General features: G+C 49.7%; 1 protein-coding gene and 1 pseudogene across 2 annotated transcripts; one reads left to right on the forward strand and one right to left on the reverse strand.

Annotated features, from left to right (window-relative positions):
- The first annotated feature begins 1,742 nt into the window (after positions 1-1,742).
- LOC134389575 (SUMO-activating enzyme subunit 2-like) lies at positions 1,743-3,781 on the forward strand (annotated as a pseudogene).
- A 7,397-nt stretch (positions 3,782-11,178) lies between these two features.
- KHSRP (KH-type splicing regulatory protein) lies at positions 11,179-22,755 on the reverse strand. Of its 2 annotated transcripts, XM_063109658.1 has the most exons (20): positions 22,388-22,755; positions 20,522-20,618; positions 19,880-19,918; positions 19,484-19,523; positions 18,545-18,594; positions 18,211-18,282; positions 17,347-17,404; positions 16,879-17,053; positions 16,588-16,686; positions 16,072-16,170; positions 15,860-15,962; positions 15,051-15,151; positions 14,788-14,932; positions 14,549-14,709; positions 14,350-14,459; positions 13,822-13,910; positions 13,542-13,742; positions 13,381-13,458; positions 13,136-13,296; positions 11,179-12,074 (listed from the first exon to the last, which is right to left on the reverse strand). In XM_063109658.1, exons 1-20 carry the CDS (start codon positions 22,634-22,636, stop codon positions 12,066-12,068), a joined length of 2,136 nt encoding a protein of 711 aa, XP_062965728.1. In that variant the 5' UTR covers positions 22,637-22,755; the 3' UTR covers positions 11,179-12,065. The 2 variants fall into 2 exon arrangements, with proteins under 2 accessions (XP_062965728.1, XP_062965727.1); XM_063109657.1 differs by having other exon boundaries at positions 11,179-13,296.
- Positions 22,756-23,917: the final 1,162 nt, after the last annotated feature.

Here is a 23,917-nt window from a genome sequence, read left to right on the forward strand (position 1 = left end):
TCTTTGTACTTCATAGGTGGTGGTATGAAGTTCTATCAGGAAGCACCTAATGTTTTTGTCTCTTTGCGATGGTCACTGTATTTTTCAAATGTGTTACATATGTAAGAGAAGTCAGGTCCTAGAATGTTCACTGGGGCCCAAGAAGGTGGTCTTGAGAAAGTGGGAAAAACAGAATATGTGCTGTTCTTGCCGAGTTCTTTCTCTGTTGAATTCTGATGATGCTGTGGCTATCACATTCTGTCTGTCCCTGAACGGTTTGGTTCCTCAGGTGCTTGATGAATGAATGAATCAGCACAAACTTGGGACAGAGCGCCATGACTCAATACGCCTTTGTTTTGCATTATTTCAGGAGGCTCCTAGATGCCTGGTTGCCCCAGTCTTAGTAAAGAGCTTGTTGTAGGCTGAATTGTGTCCCTTCCAAAAATTCCTGTGTTGAAGTTCTAATTCCCAGTCCTTACAAATGTGACTATTTGGAGATAGGGCCTTTAAAGTGGTAAATAAGGTACAAGGAGGTCACTAGGGTGGGCCCTAATCCAATATGACTGAGGTTCCTATAGAAAGAGATTATGACACAGACACATAACGGAGAAAATACCCTGAGAAGACATGGAGAAGACGTGCAAGCCAAGGAGAGAGGCCTCAGAAGAAAGCAACCCTGCTCCTGCTGACACCTTGATCTCTGGCTTCCAGCCTCCAGAGCTGTGAGAAAATGAGATTTCTATTACATGTTGCAAGATTGTAATTTCCTCTATTGGTCAGTTTTTCCACATTGATTAGCTAGAATTCTTCCCTAAAGGAGAGATTTTCTTTCATCAACTAGGGCTATTTGGTTATCCTATATAGTTCTTACAAGAAAGGTGGGATAAATGCTTAACTCTTCCTTTTAATGGCTAATTTTCAGACTATGGAGTTGGTGTCCTAGTTACCCCCAGTGGTGACAATGAGGTTTTGTTATTTCATTTTCCTTTTTTTGTTCTCTTTCTCTCTCTCATCACTGTGAACTCATGGCTTTTCATATATCCCATGTTTTTCAATCCACTGCAGTCATTTTTCTTTCTTTCTTTTTTGGTGGATGGCTGGTATGGGGATCTGAACCCTTGACCTTGGTGTTATACCACTGCGTTCTAACCAACAGCGCTAACCGGCCAGCCCACATTTTTCTCTCTGGTGCTCAGGTTATTACATCTTTGGCCAAGAGAAGCCCCTTCATGTTGACACCCGTGTCCTTTCATGTTGAATGCTTCTTTGCTTCCTGGCACGAGATTCTGATTTCCCACTTTTCATGTTTCCTGCCCAGACCTGGAATGGGCCATTTCTCCAAGGAGTCATTTTCTCGTGGTGCACAATTTAGGTGCAAAGAGTACTCATTGTGATCGGGTTGTCATCGTTCCCAGGTCTTCCCAGTGGACACAGCTAGGAATCATATTTTTGAAAGGGGAAAAAAAAATCACAAGTTCAAAACAATATTTCCAGTTCACATGTAACATTTGTAGTGTTTTTACTTCTCTTTCCCTAAAAATTTCAGTTTCTAACACCATTAACACACTCATTTCCATTATCTTATTAAATACAACATAGTTTCAAAACGATATCAACTACTAAGAATAAAACTACTGAAGGAAGTTTGAGATTTCTTTACAGCTCCAGTTTTCCTTATATCCCACTATGGTGTAAAATAAAAATACTGGCTCCCATTTTCCCCACCCACTTCTGCCTGCACTGTGGCTCGTGGTTGCCCCACCATGTCATTGTCACGTGGGCTGCCCCGGGAGCTGGCTGTGGCCAAGGCAGGGGACCAAGTGCTGCTGGGGGCATGGGCTTCGTTGACTATGAGCACTTCAAGAAACTCGTGCTCACCTGCTTCTCTCACATCAACCCAACTGATCGGGATACTACTGATGTCAGCAACCTCACCAGGCAGTTTTTGTTTCAAAAGAAACATGTTAGGAGATCACAGGTACAGGTTGCCAAAGAACGTGAACTACAGTTTTACCCGAAAGTTAATATCATAACCTACCATGACAGCATCATGAACCCCGACTACAATGTGGAATTTTCAACAGTTTACATTGGTTAGGAATACGTTAGACAACACAGCTGCCCAAAACCATGTTGCTAGGATGTGTCTGGCAGGTGATGTCCCTCTTATTGAGAGTGGAACGACGGTTACCTCAGACAAGTAATTACTATCAAAAAGGGTGTGACCGAGTGTTATGAATGTCATCCTCAGCCAACCCAGAGGACTTTTCCTGGCTGTACAATTTGTAACACACCTTCAGAACCTATTCATTGTATTGTTTGGGCAAAGTATTTGTCTAACCAGTCGTTTGGGAAGAAGATACTGGTCAAGAAGTATCTCCTGGGCCGGCCCGTGGCTCACTTGGGAGAGTGTGGTGCTGATAACACCAAGGCCATGGGTTCGCATCCTATATAGGGATGGCCGGTTGGCTCACTGGCTGAGCGTGGTGCTGACAACACCAAGCCGAAGGTTGAGATCCCCTTACTGGTCATCTTTAAAAAAAAAAAAAAAAAAGAAGTATCTTCTGAAAGAGGTGACCCTGAAGCTGCCTGGAAACCCCGAAGCTGGAGCCAGAGGATCTAATGAAAATAGTGACATTAAACGTATTTCCACTAAGGAATGGGCTAAATCAAATGGATATGATCCAGTTAAACCTTTTACCAAGTTTTTAAAAGATGATATCAGGTATCTATTGACCATGGACAAACTGTGGCGGAAAAAGGAAACCTCCAGTTCCACTGGACTGTGCTGAAGTTCAAAGTCAAAGAGAAGAAACCAGTGCATCGAATCAACAAAATAAACCCTGGTTAGGGCTGAAAGACCAGCAGGTTCTAGATGTAAAGAGTTATGCAGTCTTTTTTCAAAGAGCATTGAGACTTTGAGAGCTCATTTAGTAGAAAAAGGGCATGTAACTGAGCATACGGGATAAGGGTGACCCATCTGCAACGGATTTTGTCACCTCTGCTGCAAACCCCAGGATGCATATTTTCAGTATGGGTATGAAGAGCAGATCTGATGAAAATCAATGGCAGGGAACGTTATTCCTGCTACTGCTACTCCCAAGCAGTGATTGCTGAGTTGATAGTATTGGAAGGATTGAAGATTTTATCAGGAACAATAGACCAGTGAAGAACAACTTTTTTGAATAAACAACCAAAGCCAAGAAAGAAGCTCGAGTATGTGCCAGAAAGCCAGAGGTGACCTTACAGCTGAATGTCCATAAAGTGACTGTTGTCACAAGATGAGACAGTGAAAGAGAAATTTGCAATGGTAGCCCCAGATGTCCAAATTGAAGATGGGAAAGGAATGATTCTAATATCTCCAGAAGAGGGACAGACAGAAGCTTATAATCACAAGAGGTCATCAGAATTTGGAATTAGAAATGGCAGCTGGCTTCAAGCAGATGACTTCCTTCAGGACTACACCTTATTGATCAACATTCTTGATGGTGAAGACCAGGAAAGGATGTTGAATTTGAAGTTGTTGGTGATGCCCCAGAAAAAGTGGGGCCCGAACAAGCTGAAAATGTTGCCAAAAACAACCGATGGCAGTGAGGATAGAGCTCAACTTTCTACCCCCACAGCCCATTAGCAAGAAGACATGCTCATAGTTGATTCGGACAAAGGAGGTTCTTCAAATAATGCTGACGTCACTGCAGAGAGAAGTCGCAAGAAGAAATCAGATGAGAAAAAGAACATCAGTGCAAAGAGGTCATATATGGGACAGACAGAAGAGCTTGATGATGTTATGGCATTAGATTGAACGGCAATGCTTCTTAACAGAACCCTCTGACTACATTAGCTCATCTGGGCAGAACCAGGTTGCTGTGTCCTTTGTTCCAAAGGGAAAAAATTGACACCAGTAATTTGAAAATGATTCTGCTCCCTTTGAAAGCATTCATTTTGCTAGAGCTATTAGCAACATTGCAGTATGCTGTATTGAACGGAGAAACATAGTTTTAAAACCCTTCGAACAAAGTGTGTGCATAACCAGTGTCAGACGAAACAATACAATGCATGTTGCCTTTTGACTGTAAATACCCCTTAGTTAATAGTTTTAAAACATTGTGGTTTATTAAAGTTGATACCTGGTTATAAATATTATGCCTCCATTTTTGGCTGCAAAGGGAATTCTTTTTAGCTTTGATCTAATGATTTTCATACACTTAACTGACTGAAACAGATTCAAAGAGGTCTCAAACAAAACTTTCTTTTAAATGTTAACTGGCACTATGTATATTAATGTAAAATGATGTTAATTTCTTCGTTTTCAGCTTGTACTGCATGGTGTCTGTGTAAGAAGCCAATTTTTGTGTATTGTTACAGCTTCAGGTTATTTATGTTTAATATTTTGTAAACTCAACGACTATACTGTACTTACAGACCAAATACATGGCAAGGGTATACTTGTTTAAAAAAAAAGGTATCTGATCACTTGAAATAATTATTTTCTTTGTGGAATTATGTTATGAAATGGTTACAGTTAGAATCATTTGTTTCAGTTTGGTCTTAAAATATTTAAGGATTGCTTTTCTAAATTTTTTTTTTTTTGGTGGCTGGCCAGTACAGGGATCCAAACCCATGACTTTGGTGTCACAAGGCCGTGCTCTAACCAACTGAACCAACTGGCCAGCCTAAATTTTTTTTCCCATCCTAAATTTAATTTTTTTTTTTTTTTTTAAAAGATGACCAGTGAGGGGATCTTAACCCTTGACTTGGTGTTGTCAGCACCACGCTCACCCAGTGAGCTAACTGGCCATCCCTATATGGGATCCGAACCCATGGCCTTGGTGTTATCAGCACCGCACTCTCCTGAGTTAGCCACGGGCTGGCCCCTAAATTTAATTTTTGAATGAGTAAATTATTTCATGATTACAAAGTCAAAGCCACATAAGAAGGTGTATCCAGAGAGAGATCTTGTTTCCAGTCATTCCTGTCCATCCCCCTCCACACCAACTTGTGCTCCCGCCTCCTGGGCAACCATTTTCATTAGTTTTTGGTTTGTCTTTTTGGTGTTTCTTTTTGCAGATAGCTGTATATAGTAGGCATGTGTCTCTGTGTGTGTATCCTTCCTTCTCATTCTATACAGGTTTACTATATTTCACTTTTTTTCCCACTTTGCAGTGTGTCCTGAAGATCTCATATCAGCATCAAGTGATCTTACTCCTTCCTTTTTATTATTTTTTCTTTGTTCCTTTTTATGGCTGCACAGTATTCCATTGTGGCTGTGCCAATGTATATTCAACTAATCTCTGGGCTGGCTTCTCAGTTGGTTAGCATGTGGTGTCATAACACCAAGGTCAAGGGCTGGGATCCTCTCACTGGCCAGCTGCCAAAAAAAAAAAAGTTGGAAAACCCAAAATGCTAATGTCCTATGGTCAGTAAGTTATGTCCAATCTTTTGCCACTACCAGTGATGCCACACTGAATAACCTTTGTCTTTTTTTTTTTTTTTTTTTTTTTAAAAAAGATGACCGGTAAGGGGATCTTAACCCTTGACTTGGTGTTGTCAGCACCACGCTCACCCAGTGAGCAAACCGGCCATCCCTATATGGGATCCGAACCCGCGGCCTCGGCGCTCCCAGCGCCACACGCTCCCAAGTGAGCCACGGGCTCAGCCCACACTGAATAACCTTTGTATGTCATTTCATATTTTCGCTAGTATCTTTAAGAGTCTTAGGAGTGAAATTATTGGATTAAAGAGAAATGCATAGATAATTTTGCTATATATCACCAAATTCCTCTTCATTTTACACTGCCGCCAGCAGTATATGACAGTGCCCATTTTCTCAAGGCCACACCAAGATAGGATGCTGCCAAACTTTTGGATTTTTGTCAACCTGCTTAGGTGAGGAATGGTATTTCAGTGTAGTATGAATGGGCATTTCTCTTACTACAAGGAAGCATTATTATCTTTTTCAAAGTTTCAGGGCAATTTTCATATCTTCTGTGAACTCCCTTTTCTAACAGGTTGTTGGCTTTTTCCTTCTTGATTTTTAGGATCTCTTTATATTAGAGATGCTAGCCTTTTGTGATATGAGTTGCAAATACTTTTTCCCAGTTTGTCAATTCTTTTTTTTTTTTTTTTTTTTTTTTTTGTGGCTGGCTGGTCCAGGGATCCAAACCCTTGACCCTGGTATTGTGAACTCCATGCTCCTGGCCACTCCTGACAATTATCTTTTGACTTTGCTTATTGTCTTTTTGCCATGCAAAAGTTTTTTCTTTCTTTTTTTTTTTTTTAGCATCCATGTCGTGAAGTTATATATTTTTTGCAAACTTACTATTTTTTTTGTTGGTTGGCCAGTACAGGGATCCAAATCCTTGACTTTGGTGTTATAATGCCATATTTTAACCAATTGAGCTAACCAGCCAGCCACAATGTTATTTTTTAACATGCATCAAAACATCACATTGTACCCCATAAACATGTACCATTATTATATATCAATTAAAAAGAAAAATTATTATTATTATTATTATTATTATTGTCTTTTTCGTGACCGGCACTCAGCCAGTGAGTGCACCGGCCATTCCTATATAGGACCCGAACCCGCGGCGGGAGCGTCGCTGCGCTCCCAGTGCCGCACTCTCTCGAGTGCGCCACGGGCTCAGCCCAAGAAAAATTATTTTTAAAATGTTCATTTATCAGTCTTTTCTGTTACTGCTTCTGGATTTTGAGACACAATTTTTTTGAATTCGTAGGTTATAAGGAAATTTGTTTTCTATGATTTTATTTCTTTTTTTGGCAGCTGGCTGATACAGTAATCTTATTTCTTACATTTATATCCCTGATCTGTTTTGGCACTTATCCTAGTTTATGGAATGAGGGACGGATCCAATTTTCTTTTTCCAAATTGCTATCTAGTCCAGTTGTCCCAACATCATTTATTTAAAAGACTGTCCTTTCCCCACTGACTTAACGATGCCAGCCACCCTAGCCATGTAACTACTTAGCTTCCATATTCACTTGGGTCTATTTCCAGACTTTCAATTCCATACCAGGGGTCTGTCTGTCCACTTGTGTGCCACTGTTTTAATTATAGAGGCTATATAATGTTTAAACATCTGGTAGGATTCAAGAGACCTTGTCCCCACTCACTTCTCCCCTCCCTTGCCCCCCACGACCCATTGCTTTTTTCTTCCAAGGATCTCCTGGCCATTCTGCTTATTTTTGTATATAAATGTTAGAATCAACTTAGCTCCACTGAAAAAACATGTTCTTATCAGATTAGGATCACATTAAAGTTATAAACTAGTTTAGGAAGACTTTGCTCCTTTATAACGTCATCTTCCTAAGAATATTTACATGATCTTTTTGTTCAAGTCTCCTTTTGAGTCACTTAGGAATAACTTATTTTAAAATTTTTTAAATTTATTTACTTCTTTATTGTTTGACAGCTGGCTGGTATGGGGATCCAAACCCTTGACCTTGGTGTTAGCACCATGCTCTCCCAAGTGAGCCAACCGGCCAGCCCTTATTTTTTAGGTTTCCCTTAAAATTTTTCCTTAAGATTTTGCACACATTTGGAAAAATTTCGCCTGGGTGTTTCATATTTTATTTCTGTTGCTGTTGTAGATGGGACCTCTTTTTCTAACTGGTGACTTTTGTATACATGTTGTATAGGGTATTGAATTCTGTTAACTCTATATCCTGTTACTTTTATCAAATTCCCTTAAGTCTGTACTAGCTGATGTGTTACTTTTTGGGTTTTCCAGAAATATAATCATATCATCTGTAAATAGACATGGTGTTACTTCTTTCTTCCCACTTCTGATTTCTTGAATTGCTTTTTTTTCCATCTCATTGCTTTAGCAAATCCCCTCACACCTGCCTAAGTCAGAGTGGCAGGAGTGGGCAACCTTGTCTTGTTCCTGACTTTACTGCGAAAGCCAAAATTTCCCCATCAAGTAAGATGATGACTGAAGAAATACTCAGAAATTACTGGCAGCATGTTTTAAATTAGGAAAGGAATGTGTGCTGAATTTTGTCAATTGCCCTTTCTGTGTTAATGATGATTGTGTGTGTGTTTTTTTCCTTCAAGTCTCCTTTAGAGACAGAGAAATATTTCATTTTTAAAGTTTTCCTTAAAGACTTTCCTTAAGATTTTGCTAATAGATGCTGGATGCTAATATAGTAAGTTGTACTGAACCACTCTGCTTTCCTGAAATGAATCCCACTTGGTTGTTAGATATGTTATGTTTTTAATGTGCTGCTGGATTGTATGCTGCGAGGACACTCTGGAGGAATGAGGTGGGGCTCACAGGGGTGGCCTCCCTGAGGTGGGCCCAGGCAGAGGGCAGAGTTGTGGTGTGGGCAGGAGAGAGCCGGGGCTCTCCTACCTTCCCCAGTCAAAGACTATCTGGGCAGAAGAAAGGCAAGTCAAGACTGCTTACATCAATCTCAAAAGGAATACCTCAACCTTAATACCCATCAAACAGTTATGTTGTCATGGTACACCCATATGAGAGAACACCACATAATGGTTAAAAAGAAATCAGGAAACACCTATGCGCCAATATGGAATCATCTCCAGCTCTACTAAATCCATAAAGTCGGGCATATCATTGTATTTACCCTCTGTATATAAAAAAAGAGGAAAAGAATGGCAGAATACCGCCTATGTCTAAAATAGCTCAGGAAGGAGACACCAGGAGCGGGTAACTCAGCTGCCTCCAGGGAGAAACCTGGGAGGCTGGTGACAGTGAGGAGACGCTTCATTCTCTCCTGTGTGTTGTCTTAGGCACTCTGCAAATGTCCCATTCTACCGCTCCCCAAAATAAATATGTGTAGGGCTGGCCCGTGGCTCACTTGGGAGGGTGCGGTGCTGATAACACCAAGGCCATGGGTTCGGATACCTATACAGGGATGGCCGATTTGCTCACTGGCTGAGTGTGGTGCTGACAATACCAAGACAAGAATTAAGATCCCCTTACTGGTCATCTTATAAAATAAATAAATAAAAATAAAAAATAAACAAATACATAAATATGTGAAATGAACTGAAATAATGAAATAGGCCAAGGAGGCCTCGTTTTTTTTTTTACCAGCCCGCGAGATCCTAGACTTCTGCTCTCTGGGGGAGCTGGGGTGCAGGGGTCACCGTGCCTGGCCCCTTCCTTACCCAGTCCCCTTTGGTTGGCTGCTAGGTGGGCCGGGCCCCCAATGTCGTCATTGTGTTTGACTGTTCCATGGAGACGATGGTCCAGCGAGTGCTGCACCGGGGCCTGGTGGAGCACCGGGCTGATGACTTGGAGTTGACTGTTCGCCAGCGCCTGGAGACACACTTCACCTCATGTGAGCCTGTCCTGACCTTCTACCAGCAGAAGAACCTGCTCCGAAACGTAGGTACTCCGTTTGTCCTTTGTGGCACCCCAGACCCCCGGCTGGGACAAGGGTCATATGGGGACAGCTTTCCCTTTTCTGTGTTTGCTGGGAGATCCCACTTCCTCTGAGTGGCAACACAGGCGCAGGCTGTCACCCACGGGCAGGGGAAATTTAAGGTCTGAATGTGACTGGCTCCAAGGTACTGCAGAAGTAAACACATTTTTAGAACCTAAACCCCAGTGCCACTCAAATCTAGCCATGTGTATTCTCAAGGTGGAAAGTGGGATAGCTTAACGTTCATAAGGTGCCCCACCCAGTTCCTGTCCTTTTCACTGTTAGGAAGATGAAAGAACTCTGGCAACATCCCCATCCCTATGAGCACCTGAGAGGTGCCAGAATCAGGGGGACAGTGATGCTCCATGAGCCCAGCTCTGGCTCACACAGGCAGGGGATGGGGTGGCCAGTGGGCAACTCCCTGCACACCCTTCCCTCCCTCCCATGGCCTGGTCCAAGGCACAGCATCTCTGCACAGCCATCAGACACACCACTGCTGCCTTTCCCACCCTTCCTGACCCACTCCCCTCTGGCCTCACTTGCATGGCCCTGGCATGGCACCTTGGCCCTGCGAGCCTGTGTTTCCCAGGCCCATCTGAGGGAGGGTGGTGACCCTGCCTTGGGACTTCAACCTGACCTGCAGCTCCCTCTCCAGATCCTGGCAGAAGAAGCGCCAGAGAACATTTTCGCCAAGTGCTGCTCTGTCATTGAAAGTCTGCAGTGAGATGGAAGGGGCTGGGGGCTTGGCCTTGCCCTAGAACTGTACAGCACTCAGGACGGAGTGTGCGACTGCGAGGGGGAGACCTCAGCAAGGTGGGACGATGTCCGTGACCTCAGAGCAGCGGCTTCCCCACCAGGTGGGTTGACCAAGGGCCACCAGCAAACATACCTGCCTGGGCAGGTGCCTGATACATGCAGAAGAGGCCACAGGACCTGGAAACATCCCCACCTAGAGGCAGCAGCTGTTACCAGCTCCTGCTCCCTGCAGGCCCAGGCAACCAGATTTTAATTGTGAAACCTGATTTTTCAACGTTGGTATTCAACTGTAATCTCAGAGACCCTCAGCTGTCCAGCATGCCTCAAGGTGTTCACCCTGGGCCAAGACAGCTCAAGCAGCCCCTCAAGTGTCCTCTTGGGAGGCTGTGGCCTGCCACCCAGTATTGGCACAGGCTAGGTTTCCACCTCAGGGTTAACAGAACAGGCTGACTCCTGTGAGGCGCAGTGCATGGCTTTGCTGTGTGGCTGCATCCATGGGAACACCTGTCCCTGGGGACCCTCCTGGGTGCCTCGCTCCCCAAGCCCCAGAGGGAAAGCAGGGTGGGGGAAGACAGCACTACGTGGTTCAGCCTGCTGTCCCCTCTGTACACCAGAAGGGCAGCAAAGTCTTGGGCGACCACACCCTAGTCTCACTGGCTAAGCCTTGTTCCTCTTCAGCATGTTTCCTCCACAAACACAACTGCGGCCGCACGCAGTTTTTTTTTTTTTTTTTTTTAAACAAAAAGCACTTTATTTAACCAAAAAAAAAAAAAAAAAAAAAAAAAAAGGAAGAGTTAAGAAAGCACAATGTGCCTGCAGAAAACTATTTTATATTTGCTTCTTTTAGGAAAAGAAAAAGAAAAACAAACACAACACAAAGCTTATAATTTCCAATCACCATTATCAGGCTTTTTTACAACATCTATAAAGAACAAACATCTGCTTCCAAACTCTAGTGGGGGGAAAAAGAGAGACAGAGACAGAAAGAGATAGATATAGAGACAGACAGCACCCGGCAGACACGGGGAGGTTTTGTTATCATTTATTTGTGAAGTTAAAAACGAGCGATAAAAAGTAAAAACTGCCGTACAATATTTTTTTGTTTTGTTCTCATTTTGTTTTCAATCTCTTGAACAGATGAAAAGACAACAGATCAGACCAGTCCTGGGAGTGGGGGGCAGGGGGGCCGCGAGGAGCTGAGCTGGAGTGGAAGGAAGAGCGAGAGGAAGAGGAGGAGGAGGAGGAGGAGAGACTGAGGCTAGGCTGATGGGGGGGAGGGGTCCTGCAATGCCAACACCTTGTCCAAGGAATGTTCCAACCCTAACTAAAAAAAAGAAATAGCAAGATTGACTTTTTTTTCCTTTTTAAAGTTTATTTTAAAAACAAGAAGAGGGCCAAGGGTGGCAGGGAGAAAATGAATTGCTTTACCCTCAAAGAGGCAGTTTTGGGAAGGCTGGGGATGGGGTGGTGGTATGTATAGAAATTTATATATATATATATAATTTTATAGGTTTTTATTTTGCTCTTTGTGTTTTTAATTTCTTAAATTTTTTTTTTTGGCAGAAATTTAGTTCTCGCTATCTTCTATGGCTGGCTCAACATGAAGGATCCCAATTTTGAAAGAAAAAGTATGTGAGACACAGAATGAACGAGAGAGAGAGAGCCCAGCACACCCCATTAGCCGCTCCCAGGGAGGGCTCCCCACACCCCCCCCATGGCAGCCATCGCTCTCTCGCCAAACAAACGGGAAAAAACAGAACCAAAAAAAAAAAAAAAGCACCCCCCCCAAAAAAAAAGAAAAAAGAAAAACAAAACAAAACAAAACAAAACAAAAAAAAACCCAGCCCCCAAACAGAACAAAGTGGAAAAAAATAAAGATTTTTCACAGATGAAGAAGTTCACATTCATTCGATTCATTGAGCCTGCAGAGAGGGAAGAGATAGGCATCGGTCACTACGGGCAGGGGAGGGAGGGCGTGGGAAACTAGAGGGGTTGGTGGAAGAGAGGAGGGTGGAGGGAGGGGGCCGGGACGCCCCTCTCCGGAACCTGTGGCTGGCTCAGGCTGGAAGGATGTGTATTTGTGAACTGTCTGGTCAAGTGCTTACAGGGGCTCAGCAGAAGTCAGACTCTGCTCCTGATGGAAGGAGGAGGAGGAGGAGGAAGGACAGCCAGGAAGAGAGAAGCAGGCCACAGAGAGGGGGAGAGGCAGAGAGAAGCGCGCTCAGAGTCTGGAGGGGAGGAGGGGTGCCCTGTGTCTTCAGGACGGTGGGCAGCTCCCGGCGCATCACAACATCAACAATTTCAGAGATCACGGTGTCCCCACAACACCCCTGTGAGGTAGGTTGGAAGGTGGCAACGATCGTCATGCCCACTTCACAGACAAGACCGGGACACAGAGGCGAGCGCGAGGACAGAGGAGGCCGAGCCAGGGCGGGGGCCCCAGGGCTGGTCCCTCAGCCCTGCCAAAGCCAGGGCCGCCTGCAGCACAGAGTCACTTGGACATGGGGAAAAGAGATCATGGGTTTAAAAAATAAAAGAATAAAAAGAACAAAAACCAAAATAGTGATGCAGAAGGGGGGTAAAATAGACATTTTCTTCCCAAGTGGCCAGATTCTGAGTGAGCTGCTGGGACGGCGACCAACCTCTGTGCTGTTTGCCGCCCCCCCCGTCCCCCCAGGACTACCCACCGGTCCACAAGTTCCACCTGTTTGTTTCAAGCTCCCCCAGCATCACGGCAGCGTTACACAGGAACAAGCAGCTGGCGGAGGGAGGCCTCTTCCTTCAACCTCTGGACCCAGCGTACACTTCCCCGGCGGGCACGTGGGGACTCCCGGAGACCTCTGGCCACACGGCCCCCGCTGCGGCATCAAGGGCACACCCCGCAGGGGAAGGGATTTCCGGCGCTACCCACTAAGGCAGGATGGACGGTGGCCGGGGGTTGGAAGGAAAAAGGAGGAGGAGGAGGGTGGCAATTCCCACTTGCCTGCTGCTGTCCCTGCTGTGTGGGAGGTGGCTGGGGGCCGCCAGGACCTGGAGTCTGTCCGTAGTAAGCAGCCTGTTGTCTGTAATATTCAGCCCAGGCGGCACTGTAGTCTGGCTGGGAGCCTGGGGGCGCTCCCGGGCCCCCTCCGGTGGCCACTTGCGCTGTGGGTGGAGTGGGGAGCTGGTGAGCAGCTGTGGGGCAGGAGCTGCCTGCCGCCTGCCCTCCTCCCCGGGCCACCCGCTCACCCTGCTTCTTGTAGTATTCTTCCCAGGCCTTCGTGTAGTCCTGCTGTGGGGGCGCTCCAGGCTGCTGGGGCTGCTGGCCTATGGGGGATGAGAAAGGTCAGAGGACACCGCTCTAAGATGGGACTGGAGGCCCCCCACCTCTGGCCACACTGCAGACTCACCGATCTTTTTGTAATACTCCTCCCAGGCCTTAGTGTAGTCCGACTGGCCAGTGGGTGGGGGCTGAGGGGGCTCACCCTGAGCGGGTGGGGCCGCAGGGGCTGGCGCTGGGCCCGGCACTGGGCCTGGGGGCTGCTGGTAGTAGTGTGAATAGTAGGCGGCCCAGGCAGCGTTGGGGTCTGCGGCTGCTGCAGCTGCTTTATCTGTAGGAAGAAGAGGATGGGGCTGAAGGGATGGGCACAAGTGCCAGGCCCCATCCTCCCTGGTCGGCCTGTCACTTACTTGGGTCATGAGGAGCAGGTGGCTGCCACTGGGGGTAGGTATTGCCCCAGCCCTGGGGTGGGTACTGGTGAGGAGGGGGGCCACCGGCACTGCAAGGTAAGAAAGAGGAGGGAAGAGGTGAGTGGCACTGCTGGTGTGACTGGAGCTATGCCACCAGAGGGGCAGGGACAGCTGCAGGAATGGGGGCCAAAGGCCCAGACCACCAGACTCCATGGGGTGCCTGGCAAAGGCACATAACTACTAACGACATAAGGGACACGGACTACGATGGCTCAGGGATATGAACCAGAAACCACCAAAATTCCATAAGTATGGATGACGCCTCTGAAACAGTATGTACTTTATACACACATGAGGTGGAGACTAATAGCATCTATAAAACAGGCCAGTCTGAACCCCAACCACCAGCATTTCTGAGAGGTGGAGAAGGACTTCTCTCAGTGATAAAGGGAAATGGGCCTGTAGCTCTTCTTGCCAGCATGGTGACCCCCATGTCCCAAACCCCAGGAAGCTGAGAGGAACACTCACTGAGGGGGAGCCCCTGGTGGCCCCTGATTGAAGGGCCCAGGGTTGAAGGGCCCCATCGGGCCAGCAGGGCCTGGTCCCCCAGGGCCTGGTCCAACGGGGCAGAGAGGACCCTGGAGGGAAGGAAGAAAAGCAGACGAGGTGAGTGGGGTGGGAGATGGGAGTGTGGACCCAGGCTTCCAGAACCCCACCCTGAGCCCACCTCAATCTTCTCCTCGATGAGCTGCTTGGCATGGTCGATCTGCTGAGGTGAGCCCCGGATGATGAACAATTTGAAGTTGGGGTCCCCGTTGGGTGGCAGCTGGCGGGAGATCTCTACAAAGGCGCCTGTCTGCTGGTTTATGGCTTTCACATTCTCACCACCTGCAGAGAACAGCGGACAGTGAAGGGAGGGCGGAGGACAGAGGTGAGGGACGCAGCACGTACAAGGGCCACACTCACCTCTGCCGATAACCAGCCCACACTTATGAGTGGGGATGGAGAATGTCATCTCCCCGCCAGGAGGGCCCCAGTTGCCTTGGCCTCGTCCTCGTCCTCGTCCCCCCGGAGGCATGCCGGGACCCCCTGGAGGACCTGGGGGGCCGCTCTGCAAGACAGGAAGGAGAAGGATGAACACAGGAAGCCATCCTGGCCCCTGAACGTCCCTGGGAGGGCTAGGCCAGGCCCCACCACCAGTCCTTCTCAGTGTACCCAAGGCCACCTACCCTGAGGCTCTGGAGGAGGTCATTGATAATCCGGGCTGCATGCTCACATCGGTCTGGGGGCCCCATTATGTGAGCTATCTTCTCAGGACCTGTGCCATCATCTGAGACCAGCACCAAGAGAGCAGAGAAACTGATTTAAAAGAAAAGCAAAACTCCAAACTCCTGCAATATCGCCTCTTCAGGGCAGACACAGTGCCAAGCCAGATGTGTCATATCTCAGACTCGAAAGAGCTGCTCCCCAAATTCCACTTACTCAGGAGTGGAGAAGGAGGCAGGCCCACATTCCCCTAGAAGGAAACCAATCTGCCAAGCTAGGGTAGCAGCTGAGGCTCCTTCCTGTATTTGGCACCCCCAAAACTAACTAAACTTTACAGAACTAACAACAAATCTCTGAAAAGCGACATAGGGGTCCCTCTTTCCCACAGACATGGTGCTCAAAACCTCTCACTGAGGGCTGGCAAGCCTTGGGTTGGTGTAGTGATCTGACCCAGCCCACTGGGTGCCCAGGCTGCCCTGCCAAGATGGGCCATTTGATGGGGACAGGAAGATACAGTCCCTCTGGACTTCGAAAGACCACATATCACCAACTCCGATGACTAGACCAGGAGCAAGAAAGCACTCCAAAGAGGCTGAAAAGACCAACTGCAGTGCAAGCTGCCTGAACTTGCCTCCTAAGGGAGGGCAGATGGATGGGTAAGGGGCAGGTGGCAGGGGTTCCACTGGCTATAGTGGATCCACTGACAGACCAACTGATCTGGCTAGCAGACATACCCATCCTGCCCTGCCATCTTCTGGGCTAGGCCCCTGACCTTGTTTAAACTGTATCCGCACACCGGCATCGTTCTGAATCTTCTTGATCATCTCTCCACTCCGGCCAATGACCACACCGACAGAATGCCTGGGCACTGGTACCTGAGGAGGAAGGGAGGCTGAAGGGTCACCCTGGGGCTCATCCCGCAGCTTTGATTCTCTCTGGCCAGGAGAGAAATCCGCCCCGCCCCAGCCCTCCATCCACACTCACATCGATGCCCCCGCCAATCCGAGACCCGTACTCATTCCGGTCCCCAAAGCCTCCTTGGTCGCGTTCTCGGAGGATATCCATCACCATCTCACAGGCTTGCTGTGAACACACACGGCACAGTCTACATGGGCAAGTCCTGCCGCCCCACAGTGCCTGTCCAGCCACCCATGCCCAAAAGGACACCAGTCTCAGTAAGGACTGACAAGGCTTTGCTGAACTAGACACAGAACCCTGCAGAGCTATCTATCTGCTGCCCCAACGGGCAGGCACTGTCAGCAGCCCCGTTTTCCAGATAAACAAACAGAAGGTCAGAGCTGAGATCGCTTGCCTGCGCACACTCAGCTGGGAGATAGCCCAGCACGGAAACAAGAGGTCAGGGCTGACTTCAAAGCCAGTGCTCTTGAAAACCTCTCCATCTTTCACATGTTCACACAGATCTCTAGCGAACACAGACCCCAGGCTACCAGCCCCACTGGCCCCTCTCCAGAACCCACCACCACCCTGGGGCATGCTCACCTGCACTTTATAAGGATCCCCAATGATCCGCAGAGGCTTGTCCACATTTGTGTTCTGGGAACCGTCCTGAATTAAAATCATCTTCACTCCGGCTCGTTCCTTTACAACCAACATTAACAGTCAGTGCTGGGCTTTCACAGAACTTCTGGGGGTTGTGCAGATGGGGAGCAGTTGTAGCTTAAAGGATAAAAGCCTCTGCAAAGAGGCTAGTGGGATGTGTGTGTGCACATAAACAGGAGGGGAAACTCTGTGGGGTAGAAGGAGCCACCTGTCCTCGGGGCCACAACTCACCTGCAGCTGCTTAATTGTCTCCCCGCCTTTGCCAATGACCAGACCGGCCTTCCCGGCAGGGATCATGATCTCCTGCACAGTGCCGTTCTGGCCCCCATTGGCGTTGTCATGGAACTGTCCTGGGGGACCCCCACGACCCCGAGATACAATGTCATCCAGCATCATCTTCGCTTTCCTGGGAAGGGGGAGGATGAAGTGACACCACTTGAGAAAGGGTACTCGTCTGGTGGCCCTACCCAGCTCACAGTGATGGCGACCCCAACAAGTGTATCTGACAGATGACGAGGAAGAGGGGCCAGTCGCTGGGACTGGTGCTGTTCGGCCCAGAGGTCTCCCAGATCTCAGGATTCTGGGGAATCAACCTGCCAGTACAGCCATGGGGTGGGAGTCATCCCCAGTTTTCAAAGGGACCAAGAGGTCTTCTGCCTGCTCTCCTCGTCCCAATGAGAGGCCCAGCAGGGGACTTACTGGACAGATTCTGGGGCTCCCGTCAAGGACACACTGCGCTCAGGCAGGCCACCGCTGTCTGGAGAGAAGAGGAGATAGGGTCAGTGCCCACCCTGGCCTGTGGGCACAAAAAGGCCTGCCGTGGAGATGAGGAAACTTCTAGAACCCATGGCCACTATCCATTGCCACCTGGCAGCCTGACAAGTCAATTTACCTACCCAAACACCTAGGAGGTTGCTCAATGCAAAGCCAAGGTCAGAAAGCTTCAAATCCAGTAATGCAGGGAGAAGTTTTTAGGAAAAAGATGAGAAGAGAGAGGCAGATTCCAGAGAGTCCCAAACCCGGGCCATCTGCACTACCACTGCCGACCACGTAAGCTTCTTATATAGTCAATGTGCTTCACATCGCCAAGCAAGCGTGTTGCAGCTCAGGGATCTGACTTCCAAGGAAGTAAAACATCTTGTCTGAGATCAGATGCACAGCCAGAACTGGGATTTAAATCCGGGCCTGGCCTCAAAGCTATTGTTCTTTCTGACACATCACCTGCCTCACGGATGGCCCTGTCCCAACAAGAGAATATTTCATATAGGTGGCAAGTTAACATAATGGTTCTGAACAAGGTGTCTGTTATGGAGTGTCCTGTGCTCAATTCTAGACCTTCTACACCTCAGTATGTCTCCCACAACCGTAAAAAGAAAAAAAGCGTCGCAGCTACACATCATGCACTATACTAGTTGAGATGCTGCACTGAGCCAGATGCACAGTAACCACCACCAAACACCAGTCCACCTTACTTCTACGCAGTCTTGCCAAAAGTTAGTGATTAATGGAAAGTGCAAAGAGCCCGACCTGAGCCCAGCCCCCACTCCAGCAGGAATCACATACCTGGAGAAATCTGTACTTTGCAGCCTGAATCCTGTTGGATTTTGTTAATTTGTTCGCCTCCTCTGCCAATGACTAGATGGAGAAAAAAGGAGAAAAGCTGTGATTGTCTGAGAGAGCCCAGGTGTAGCATGGGTTGCTGGCCCCTGTGGTAATAATGAGGGCAGCAGCCATTGTGAGAGCTCCGTCCTCCCCCCAGAGGGATGGAGGAACAAGTGACAGCAGGACACATGAGTCCCTCTCGAACCAGGACTGCTGGGCTGGTAGGGCTCACAGGACACTGTCCCTGAAAAGGGGGGGATAATGAGCCTCCCTGATCAAGGTGACCCACACTCACTTAAGCCCACCATGCCATCTGGGACCCTGTACTCTTCTGTCATTGAAGTCCTGCAAAGAGAGACACTGAAAGTCAGTCTAAAGTGGAAAAGGAAGAGAATGGAAGATCTAGAAGGTAACTTGAAGACACAACCCCTGCCCTCGAAGGCCCTGGATGCTTCTGGCTGCAAACCCGCTTCCTACAACATGGGGCCAAGACCCCACATGCCTAAGCAGAGTCTGACTACAGACAGGGCTCCCTTTCTCCACTGCGGGTCACACCACCTCTCAAGGCCTTGGTTTCCACATCTGCACCGAGAGAGGCTTGGTCTGGGCAGTGAGGCCCATGGCCGGTGCAGTTCCACCAGTTCAAAGTGAGAGCAAGCACTCTGACACTTTTCCAGCAATCTGATAGTCATTTTTACTGTTGACTCTAATAACAGAAAAAAGTTGGTTGTGTATCCTATTCATTTGATTTTTCTAGTAAATAGTTTTTACTGAATTTTACAAAACTACTGACCCATTAAAGGAAAAAAGATCAACGGTGGCCCTTCACAAACCACCCATGTGAGATTCACCTAAGTCTAACTAGTGTGGCAAAGAGGCAGCAAAGACCCCCAGGCTCTACCAACGCCAGCGGAACAAGAAATTTGCAGAAGACGCACAAGAGAACACCAAGGCCCTTCCCCAGTCTTTTCTAGGAAGACAGATGTCTGAATGTCCCCCTGTGGAGGAGGCAACAAGAGACCGCCCTTCCAATGTCACAGCGGATTGCTCCCCACAGACAGGTTGGTACAAGGAATGGATGCAGCTCCTTTTGGCCCTGTCTGTGCACTTTCTGGTCAACCAGCAAGAGGAGATAAAATCCTAATGGTGCACCCCCCAGACAGAATGCTCTCCCAAGTCAGTATGAAAGGCCAGTCAGCTGAGGAACCAACATGTTCTCCAAACCACAACTTACCTCGGGGGAGGATGGATGGGTCCAAGCTGAGAACTGATTGCTGCAAAGAGAAACCCAAAGGAAAGACTAGCTTAGCTCCTGTCTGAGTACCCCAACACTGCCCGTCCCAAGGTATCTCTGCCCCCACAAGGGCACGTGGTGCTTACCACAACAATTCTGAGCCTGCCCAAGCACCTGGTGAGCACTGTGAACCCCTCCCCACAAATGCACATGCAGAGTTTTTATCCCTCTATTTCGTAGGGTTCTGGGACCTCTAAAACTCATGAGTCCCAGATTACAAACACCAGGAACCTCCACAAAGGAGAGCTGCCGTCTCTTTAGTGCTTCTAGCTCCCAACTCCTAAAACCCTCAATACCCAGAAGCTGCCCTCCACCTGCATCACTGAATGGACTTACAGTCTCCCTGGGAAGCCAGCTTCTTGCTCTCCGGCTGATCTGTGAAAGACAGAGGACGTCAGACTCAGCACCCACCCACCCACGCCTGCCTCAAACCCAACACTCATGCCACGTGTCCCGGGTAAACAGTTCCCTCTTCCCCCACCCCCAAAACGAGAGCAGAAGCGTAGACAAGAGCAACCCTGAGGTGGGCCAGGCTTGGTCAATCCCGTTACCAACACTCAGTAAAAAAACCCTTTATAACTAGTGAACAATGATGGTGCCCCCAAGTCCTTCCAGTTTAGGACTGGACCTGCCTCTGGGGTGGGGGCTGGATAAAAATAGAGTTGATCTAGAGTTGATCCCTGGCTACTCTGGGTAATGCTGCCTGCCCTAGAGCAGGCCAGACTTTAACCTACTGCACTTTTCCCCAGCCTCCCAGAAGGGGAGGAATGATCTCGGGAACTTACAACTTCAACCTAATCATAATCAATCTGCCCTCCTCTCAGCCATCTGATACCTCAGGATGGCAGACTGAACAAAAAGAATGAACAAAGCTGGGATTGCTGAGGTTTTAGAAGACAAATAGCAGAGTCTGCCGACCACAAACAAAAGCCCCCCCCCCAGCCCTTCCTCCCAAGCTAAAGCAGCAGTGGGAGTTACCTCCATCTTCCAACTGTCTCTTTTGGCCCCCAAAACCAAAATCGGGAGTACTGTTATTCACGGTTGTAGCAGCATCACCTCCAATTTTGGCTGCGATCTAGAAATAAAGTAGTAAGTACAGTATTACCACCAAAACCAACCTTCCAGGGCTCTCAGGTCAACTTTTTGGAACATCTCTGATTTATGAAAACCCACCAGGTTTTGCTGGCTGGCCTGGGAGCGGCCCCCTTTCCCCATTTAGGGAAGAGCCTGTTGGCTGAGACATCCCAGAAGGAGTTTATACCTAAGGCCCCAAAGGTTCTCAGGATCTATCCAGGAATTTTAAAATTCCCTTTCTCAATGGGATTTGTGTCTAAATTGTTTGTGGTCAGGCTATAATCCACAGTGACTTGGTTCCAGGAGTGACAGGATCTGAAGCTTGGGTGCCAGGGAGAGTCCTCAGGTCATCTCCATGAACAAGAGCTTTCACACACTTCCTCGTGCGGGTAACCCCAGCATGGAGAACCAGAAAGTGTGATTTTTAACCTGGTTCTTCTGGGATGCCGAAGAGTACAACTTTCCTTTTCTCCCTCACCCTCAAAAATCTTTACATAAATTTAATTGAACAGATCTCAAGGAAGCGTTTAAAGGCATCCGAAATCCTCATTTGACCAAAACAAAAGATCTTTTTGGAACACGTTACATTTTAGACACACGAGGAGCAACTTCAAACAAACCCCAATCCAACAAACTTAAGGTCAGAGTGTGTCTGTGGTTTAGAAACCCAAAAGAGACCTGAGCTAAGGATCTATCTTTCCACCTTTCTCAAAATTTTTCTTAACACTTACCTTGAGCCAAAGCTCTTGGGATACCCATATGGGGCTTGGGGCTTTACACCATTCCAACTGACAACACCAACTCACCCAGTTAAAATGGCCTCAGAATCAAGACAGTCCGGTGTGGAACCAGGTCAAATGCATGTTAGAACATACCCCACTCCAGAGGTGAGAAAGCCAGAGACCACACTGGGCAAGAACGCAGGCGTTTACCTAACGGGACCTCCCACCTGGGGAGGAGCCAGTCCCCAGCCCCGGAGGCATTGGGACAAGTCCCGAGTGCTCTCTAAGGGCCTAAGCGGGTCTGCTTCCTGAAAGGGCGGCAAAGTTCTTTCATGCTACCGGCCCCCACCCATCCAGGCCCTGGGGAAGCTACGAATGAAGCTGGGGAGGTCAGTCACACCAGCATGTGACACTTCCCTGTTGTCAACACGCCTCAAAAACGCCGGTGGGACCCTCCCGGCTTTCCCATAGAGACAGACCACGCTTTCAAGCCACCCCAAAGCATCAAAGAGCCAGACTCTTGTGTTCCCCTTCCTCATTTTGCCCAAGGGCTCAGCCACTCCGGCCGCGAAAGGGGTCCTTCTCCACTTTCCAGACTCAAGAGAAAGAATCCCACCCCCGAAGTCCCTTTTTTCTATAGAAGGGGGACAGAAATGGGATTGGGTTAGGGGCGAACATGGCCCTTTGCCTTGACGCGGAGAAGAAAGCGAAGACAGACCCTCGCCCGGGAAGGTTGACTCTGCCTCCAGGAGAGTGGAGCGTACCCTCGTGTGTCCTGGGGCAGAGGGGGTCCCAAAGTGAGTCCCGGAGCTCCGGACCCCTGCACACCCCGGGGCCGCTTCGCTGACCCCCAGTACGCCCCCACCCCCTGCAGGGGGTCACCCGCGGGGAGCCCACCCGAGGCGCCACGGGAGGGCCGGGGCCCCCGCCTACCGCCCACGTGACCCCGTGGCGGCCCCGGCCCCCCCGCGGCGACCCCGCGCGCGCGCACGTGACCCCCGCCCCCTCCCCCGCCCGCGCGCGCCCCTCAGGCCCGCGGCCTCCTCACCTGGCGGGCCCGCTGCACGGCGTCGGCGAAGGCGTCCTTGCGGATTCCCGGGCCGCCCCCGCCAGGCGGCTGCGAAGGGCCCCCGGCCGACCCCCCGCCCGGGCCGCCGCCGCCGGGGCCGCCGCCGCCCCGGTCCCCGGCGCCCGGCGGGCCCGGCGGAGGGCCTCCCCCGGCGCCCCCGGCTCCCCCGCCCCCGCCGGCGGGCGGCGGCGGCCCGGGCGGGGGTCCTCCCGTGCTGTAGTCCGACATGGCGCGGCGGGGCTGGGCCTGGCGCGGAGGCTGAAGATGAGGAGGAGGCGGCGGCGGCTCAACGCGGGAACAAGGCCTCGCTCCACACGGCCGCGGAGCACTCTGGGAACCCAGCCGCTGGGAAGACGACGCGGGGGGAGAGGGTCGCCTCCTCCCGCCTCGGGCGTGACGGACGGCGCCGCCGGGCCAATAGGAGACGGCCGCCGCTCCCCCGACACCAATCGCAGGCTCTGGAGGCGAGCGGCCAATCGGAGTGCCACGAGAGGCTGTGGGCGGGAGGCTCCGAGTGATCGACATCCTTACGAGGCAATGCGCTGCCGCTGCTGGCGCCGGGCGGGCAAATCAAGGCGATCTGGGAAGGTGGGAGGCCCAATAAAGCGCGTGTTCCAGATTCGCGGGGCGGTTTCAGAACTAGATTGACGGCTCCGGAGAGTCATGTGGGCTGGAAGGCGGGGCCTAGCAAAAGACCCCTTTCGACGGGCTAGGCAGGCGCTCAGCGAGATGGTTGTGCACGCAAGCCAATAAGTACATGCGAGGGGCGGTGCTTGTCGGGATTGGCAGTCAATTTGGTCAATCCCTGGCGAGTTCTGGCTAATGGGCGGGGCTTTGGACTTGATTGCTTCGCTTGTTAACCATAATCCTTTTCTAGCCCTCACTCTAAACCAATGGCTGAGCGACAGGGGCGGGTGTTAAGTGACTGACACCGCTCCCGACAAATGGTAATGGAGGAAATAAAAGTGCTCAGTTTTGGTGGGAGCCAGTGGAAGCGAAGCTGCATTGGGGTGGAGCCGACCACCAGACGGCGAGAGGGGATTAGCCGGGTCTGAAGTGAATGGCAGCCGACGTGCGCTGTGGCGACCGGCTGCCCGAACTCAGGCCTGACGTCTGGGTTAGCGTCCCAGGAGCCTGGCCGGGTAGGCCCGGCACGTGGCCTGCTTGAAGCCTTGGAGATCGGGAGCTTCTGCGGGTGGGGTGGCCTGAGACCAGGAGGAAACCCAGGAATCCCCTGTACCTCAGGGATCTGGAGCTCCCACTTCTTTTCCAGGACTCATAGAACGAGCTCCCCTCCAGTACTTCCAAGGACTGAGGGATCCCAGCCCCTAACTCCGCATTCCCTACCCCCTTCACATAAGGCCCCAGGATTTAAAAACCCTATGCTCACATCCTAGGCCCTCAACTTTTCTCCTGGACCCAGGCATCATCCAGGCTACCAATTCCCATTCGGGGCGGAGAGACCTAACTTCCCCAGTTCCCCGCCTGGATCCCAGGTCCCCAGCTCCT

Source organism: Cynocephalus volans, chromosome 10, assembly GCF_027409185.1.
Source record: "Cynocephalus volans isolate mCynVol1 chromosome 10, mCynVol1.pri, whole genome shotgun sequence".
Lineage (NCBI taxonomy): Eukaryota > Metazoa > Chordata > Mammalia > Dermoptera > Cynocephalidae > Cynocephalus > Cynocephalus volans.